This window comes from Glycine max, chromosome 13 (genome assembly GCF_000004515.6).
Source record: "Glycine max cultivar Williams 82 chromosome 13, Glycine_max_v4.0, whole genome shotgun sequence".
NCBI lineage: Eukaryota > Viridiplantae > Streptophyta > Magnoliopsida > Fabales > Fabaceae > Glycine > Glycine max.
Window position 1 is genome coordinate 19,710,599 of NC_038249.2, and position 7,596 is coordinate 19,718,194.

General features: G+C 32.8%; 1 protein-coding gene across 1 annotated transcript; it reads left to right on the forward strand.

Annotated features, from left to right (window-relative positions):
* Positions 1 to 293: 293 nt before the first annotated feature.
* Positions 294 to 2,733, forward strand: LOC100797283 (RING-H2 finger protein ATL13). Its single transcript, XM_006593495.4, has one exon. The coding sequence runs from the start codon at positions 761 to 763 to the stop codon at positions 2,321 to 2,323; it is 1,563 nt and encodes a 520-aa protein (XP_006593558.1). The 5' UTR covers positions 294 to 760; the 3' UTR covers positions 2,324 to 2,733.
* Positions 2,734 to 7,596: the final 4,863 nt, after the last annotated feature.

Consider the following 7,596-nt stretch of genomic DNA (forward strand, 5'->3'; position numbering starts at 1 on the left):
GTTATACTTTAGTTTAGTTTAAAGTCATTGACTTTTATAAAAACTATTTTAAAAATATATTAATAATAATTATTAATTGATTGATTATGGAAAAACTTTTACACTATAAAACTAGTACTCACCGAAAAAGGCAATAAATGAAATAATATAATTTAAAAGTAGTTTGCATTTATTAATTATTTATGAGTTACTATATATTTATTAGATTTTATTTTTTTGCATTACAAATCCACTAATTTGAAAAATGTTAAAGTAACTGTATCATGGGCAACAAGAAGCAACCGCTAGTTATGCCGGAGGGTGATTTTTTGTTCAAAGGTCCAAGCTAATCTCATTAAATTTCACACGGTGACAGATTTGTGTGTCATTATCATTCAAAAATTGTTCATCAAGACTTGCAAGTTGCAAATCACTATAATATTCTTCGTTGAGCACCCCCTTTAAAATCCCTGCTCCAAGGAAGGAACTCATCGTCCCACTCCCACCTCATCTTTTTTGACTTCCAGACTCAAATCTAAAGCCAAAAAAAACAAAACAAACATTTGTCTCCATCAAAAAGCACTGCCCTTACGTGGTGCCTTCCCCTGCCACTTTTTTTCTTTAGCATCCAACCGGAAAAAAAAAATAGTACTCTCACAGTCTCACCTCACTTGCCCCCTTTTGTCTATGGCACAAGATGGTGTCTTAAAACTGTGTGATCCTATTTGCACTTGAAAAAAGTTGCAACCTTTTTGTTGTGAGTTTTCTCTGACTCAGCAACATGGGTTTTAGGAGTGATGTTTTTGTGTCTCCACCAGAACAGCCACCATATTTTCTCTCAGAGCCTACCCCACCTTTCCCACCAACTGTTCGATCTGATAGTTTCAGTTTCAACGATAGGGCCTTGAAGGTTAGTCCAAGCATCCTTCTGATCATCATAATTCTGGCCATTGTTTTCTTCATTTCTGGTTTGCTGCACCTTCTGGTTAGATTCCTGTGGAGACCCCAAACTAGAGAGCCTGATGAATTGGACAATGTCACTGCTCTCCAAGGCCAATTGCAGCAACTCTTCCACCTCCATGATGCTGGGGTTGACCAGTCCTTCATTGACACCCTCCCTGTGTTCCTCTACAAGGCCATCATAGGACTCAAGAAGTACCCCTTTGACTGTGCCGTTTGTTTGTGTGAGTTTGAGCCTGAGGACAAGCTCAGGTTGCTGCCAAAATGTAGCCACGCTTTTCACATGGAGTGTATTGACACCTGGCTCTTGTCTCACTCTACTTGTCCTCTTTGTAGAGCCACCTTGCTCCCTGAATTCTCTGCAAGCAACGCATGTTCTCCTATTGTTCTTGTCCTTGAATCTGGGAGTAGTGAGAGCTCCAGGGAGATTGTTCCTGAAAGAGAGCCTGCTGCTGCTGCTGTTGGAAGGACTAGTTCGGTTATCACCGCAAATTCTCGCCTTGGTTGCCGTGGAGATAGTGAATTTGGATCAACCCGTGTGGATTTGAAATCAGGTGAGTTGTTTAGTGAAATTCCTGATCCAACAGTGCAAAATGGTGTGGAAAAGGTTGTTACTGTTAAGCTGGGGAAGTTCAGAAGTGTGGATGGTGGAGGTGGAGGTGGAGATGGAGGTGGGGAAGGGACTAGTAGTATCAACAATGTGGATGCTAGAAGGTGTTTTTCTATGGGTTCTTTTGCTTATGTTATGGATGAGAGTTCTTCATTGCAAGTACCTATAAGAACTCCAATCAAGAAGCAATCAAGTAAGAAGAAGTCTGGTTTGCCTTTGACACCAGGGCACAGGCCTGCAATGTCAGAATGTGACTGTGAATCCAGAAGGGATTTCAAGTTTGCAGGGTTTGATGCAACAACTATAGTTGAGGATGATGCTGCTAGTACTGGGGCTACAACTGCAAGCACAACTTGTAATGGGAACAGTGCTGCTGCCATCGGAAGGAGCAGAAAGGAGAGTTTTTCTATATCAAAGATTTGGCTTAGGGGGAAGAAGGATAAGCCAAATGCTGGGGCAGATTCATCTAGAAGGGCTGTTTCGTTTCGATTCCCGGTGAAATCTAGTGTTGTTGCTGCTGCTTCTGGTAGTGCTGATGATGATGATTTGAAGGGCAAGAATTGCAAGTTTGATACAAGGAGTACTATGTCTGAGATGGATATTGGAAAGTGGGAGAATGGAAGAGGGACTGAGTTCGATTATGATGAAGAAAACCAGAGTTGTTATAGTATGGATTCTTCTCAAGCTAGGGCGCCATCTTTTGCTAGAAGGACTTTGCTTTGGCTCACAGGAGGAAGACAGAATAAGGTTGTTCACTCTGCTTCCAACCTCTAGTTTCTCTCTTTACCTCTTTGTTTATTTTTGGAACCATTTTTTGCTTCCTTTATCTAAAATTCTGGAATCTAAATTTGTTTAAAATAGAATGTTAGTGGTAGAAAGGTGCAAGAGAGATTGAAAAGTGAGATGAGTTGGGAAATCTGAATACAGTGTTTCTGCTTTGAGTTTGTTGCTGTTCCATTGAATCTGAGTCCACCTCCGTTGAGGGTAAAAAAATGTAGAAGAAAGATTCTTTTGTTTCCCCACCGGTGATTTCTCAGTCAAACATTTACATTTCAGTTTTCACTTGATACTGCAATCTTGTAATATTTTGTAAATTTTCTCCGATTTTCTTAAATCTTATGACCTGCAGATACGTTCTTGCAATAATGTGAAGAAATCCTTCAAACTAAAATTGCTTTTGGTGTTGAATTCATTTTTTTTTTGTTAAGTTTGGTGTTGAATTCTAATGTAAGGACACTAACCATTTCTAGTGATGCATGACATGAACAACCGAAAGTCAAACATCAAAGCCCCGGAGAACTGGATTTTTTTTTTGTACACGATGCCAACTGTAAAAAACTACTATAAATTGGTTCAACATATTTTCTAAGGCTTTGGTCCTTTTCCTTCAGAGTTGATTCCAAAATTACTTACCGAAAATCCAGTCTATGTTTTCACATGTTGGGCCAAGAAAATGTAACGAATTTAATTTTGGTAGCAAGTAGTAGGAACCTCTGCGTCACTTATCCCAGAGGGAAGAAAATGACGTGGGGGGGGAAATAATGTGAACTTTAATAAAGGCCATGAATGTATCTTTATGGAAAAGGTTAGCAGTGAGCAGTGTTTTGGGTCCTGTATTAAATGCATATCTGGGACCTTATTTATATAGCATTCATAATGGGTGGAAATGAAAATTCAAATTCAAAATGGGAATGGTTCTCCACACTTTGGTCCTTGGTGGAGTTGATTTGGAAATGTTAACGGAAATTAGCAGGCAAGGGAGTCGTGGATGCATGAAGGGGTTTGCATTAAATAGAAGGAGTGTTCAAAGTGGTCTAACAGTAACACATTGATGGCTGATGTTAATACGCTCACGGGAACGGTTGGATGCCGCTGTCTGCTGTAATTTGTGCACCTAACCCTTCTCTTCACGTACCATCCTCTTTAAATATCAACACAGATGCCAGTGGCAAGAAACCAGTATACAAAATTGAAATTGATTAGTGTTCCGACAATTATATCTGGGTCCTTAAGATTGATTAGTGTGCTTAGTTTATGAAATGAAACGGCGTTTGCATATATATTATGAACTTCATATTTTATTCATAGTATAATTGTGGACATATGTTAAGAGGTTACAATAATTACACCTTATCAATCAATTCAACTAGATTTCTTAATACATATATTATGAACTGTGTCATCTTGAAGAAGTAAAAGCATTTTTGCAGGAAAAAGAGTTGGAATAATGAAGTAAATATAGTTTTAGAATATATTTGACTTAAAGTTAACTGACATAAGTTTGAATGAACTACAGTTTAGAAATCTAAGTTTTAAAAGCTACTCTAATATCACTTTTATTTGAAACTTGGTTTGAAGTGAAATATAGTGTGTTCAGTTGATGGATTTCCTACTTTTTAATGCACATTAAATGGAAATCCCTCTTGCAAAGTATTTAAATGTTCAACGGAAGCAAACATGAATACAAACACACCTATAAAAATGGAAAATCACAAAAATGAGTTTTCTTTGGGTTAAAGATCAACTGTGTTTCCCAATTAGGTTAGAAATTAATCCCGCTCGTAGTATAAATGATTGGAAAATCAGATATAATTTTAGTTTTTAAATTTAACAATTAAATTAATAATAACTAAATTGATTAACCCATTATATTAATCTCAGATACTAAAAAAATGACAATTATTAAAGGATAAGATTAAGTCTATCTTCTGTAAAGAAAAGGATTAAATTTACCTTCTTTTTTAATTTTAAGAACTAATTTAATGCATGAAGAAAACAAGTTAAATAGTTTTGTAACACAAATTAGATCTCCCATTTTCACCTCTACATTTTTTTCTTACAATTTACTTTATTTCTGATTTTGATATTTATGCTTTAAAATTTGATTTTTTTTGTCTTTATTCTATTTTAATTTATTTTAGTTTCAGTCCTTTCAATATATCGACATTCATCCCACAAAATTATAATCCTAGTACAAGGGATCAAAATTGTTTTTTTTTTAATTATTGAACTTAAATATTGAATTTTAAAATACCGAAATCCAAATCAAAGTAACTTACACGGATAAATTTATAGTTCCTAATTTTTTTTTTTTTGAAATTTACAAGTTTAGAAACCTTAATAAGGTAAACAAAAATTTATGGACTGAAAATCAAGTTTCGAAAAAAAAATAAGAACTAAAAATTTAATTAATTGATTTATATTTAAGTCTAAAAGAAGCGCGACAAGAATTGTTGATGAGAGTGTAAGCGTCTATTAGATATTTATAAACTTGCCTCTCCCTTTGAATTGTGATGCAAGTTTAGACTTATCAAAGGACAAATAATAATTATGTTTGCACTGTAATGTTGCATGATTGAGTTTAACTTTAGTCTTTAGCTGATAAAGTGGTATCATAGGAAACTTCAATAGCATTATCCGCAACCACATACGTTGAAAGGAGGGAGCACAAGCAGATAGTGGCAATAAGTTGGATTGGACTTGCAATTGCTAAGTCACAAATGGTGGTGTCGTAGGCATAATGATAATTTTGTCCTTTCTCGTTCGAGACATATAAAATCGTGGCCAGGAAAAACATATAATTTCAAAATGAAAAAAAAATCTGGTTGGTTGTTTTCCCAACCAAACATTGTTGTGAGATCTAGAAATCTATGATGAGATTATGACATATGTGATCCGTGTCATACTTTCAGGGATTGTTATTTTGTTTAAGTTTTTTTATAAGAAAAATTACCTTTTTATTCAACAAAATTATATGATTTTATGAAATTTATAAAAATATATATAATACTAAAAATTAAGTTCTTACAGTATCTTTCAAAGTTGAAAATATTACTTTATAATTTGAAAAAATGTAACACAAAATTATTTTGTAAAAATTTAAAGTCCTAATATCTTCTTGATATTTAGGATAAAGTTCTAATCTTGAAATAAAGTTTATTTGCTTCAATTTTTAGTAAATGCTTTTAGTACTGTCATTGAGAAGGCTCTCTCTTCTCTCTCTCATTTAGTATTTTAAACATATTACTCATTCAACTATATATTTGATCTGAAAAATAATTATCAAAACCTTTAAATTTCTCTCGATGTCATAATAATTCTCTTCAATTTTTCCTACTGTAAAAACTGGTCATCATTTATTAAACTTTAAATCCACAGCATACTTAAAAGTTTAAACTTAAAACATGTCCCATGTTTCTTTAGCAATCTTGGCATTTTTGTTATTTTTCCAAAATTGAGAAATTTTCGCCTTGAGGAATCTGTGACGGCGCCAATTGTTGCTTCCTTTGAGCAATCCTTCTTTCAAAAAATTATATTATGAGCTTCTGAAAATGTATAAAACTATAAATATTTAAAAGAAAAATGATACTTGTACAATAAATTAAATACATAAATTTAAATTTGAAATGTAATAAGTGATAAAGTGGTGGAGAAAGATAAATAAAAAATAATGTTATATTAATTGCTACATGAATATTGTATCTCATATTAAAATTTTCCAATAACTGAAATAAATAAACTTATAAAGTCTTTATCAGTGTATTCTGGGAAGTGAGCCAAGCTAGCAAACAGTGGTATTTAACTGAAAGCTATGTTGCTTCTCCATTTCCATGGGTGGCTAACTTGTAGTTTGCAATTTGTCTTCTATATAATGAAACGTGGTCCAATCTCAGAGTCGTCTGGTCCACCATAATAGATATGGCTGTGACCTGTGAACTTGTCTTAAGTATAGTGTCTGGGCACTAAATTATAATAACATAAAAAGTCATGAAAATAATAACTGGTTTGGGCTGAATGGCTGAATCCTTCCTCCTTGTATGAATACATTTGGTTACAGATAGCATGCTTAATTTAATTTCAATTTATATTCTTTTAAATAATTTCTTAAAACGTACACTGGTAAAATTAATTAATCATGTTTAAATAAACCAAACCAAACATAACAGGTTCAATGGAATTATTTAAGTGGGTGGGTTAAACTAAGAAAATGTTACTTTTTTTCTTCTACTTATTAAAATCAAGCTGGCAGAGTAGAATTTAGCTTGCTTAAATTTAAGTGTTTGTTACTTGTAAATGGAATGGTTGCTTATAAATAACAAATCAATTTACAACTTAAAAGATTAATATGTTAATATATTATGAAATAGCATTAAATACAACTAAACAATAGATTAAATGAATAATTTAGTTCTTGAAATTGTAATTAGTTGTCATTTTAGTCACTAAAAATGACATGCAACATATGATTTAAATGATAATATTAACATATATTTTAGTTCAAAACTCAAAATAACATGGAACATGTGATTTAAATGATAACATTAACATATATTTACATGAAATGAATTATAGTTTCATAGATTTTTTTTTTTTTACATTTCACTAAATCTAGACGGTAAAGACTATAATGACAATAATTTCATGACTAAATTTAAAGTGAATTATTTAACTGAAAACCTACAAGGAAAAATTGTAACCGATAATGCCTAACATATATGTTAGATAACTGAATTCTTTAAGTAAATTAACAGTTTTCTAATTGTGCATATAAGAAAGATTTTATTAAAAGAGACAAAATTTATTTGAGTGATCCTTTTGACTTTTGAGTTTTGGGTATGAGAATAGCTTATTTTCTGGAGAGAAAAAAATGTATATTTTAAACTTGATGTTTTACGGGCCAGAGGATAGATATTGTGGAGTATGAAAAGTGGGAAGAGTGGATTCTGGGTTTTTCACTTTTCAGGTCCAAATCCAGTAATGGGTCTACGATAGTGAATAAGAATGACCTTGGATTTTGGACTTTCAGCGTTAATGAGAGAATTGGGTATAACTATGCGTAACGCTTGTTAAGCTAACAGGTTTGGGGCTTGAGTTAAGTGGCCCGTCACCCGTTTTAAACAAAACGGGCCATAATTGGTTTATATTTATTTAAATAGGTTTTCTAAGGCATATTTAAGTAGGTTAAACTATAACCTTTTTGTAATAAAAATATTTTTACATAGGTTTAATTACAGTTTCTAGATCACATTTAATTTTCGAATTTTTGT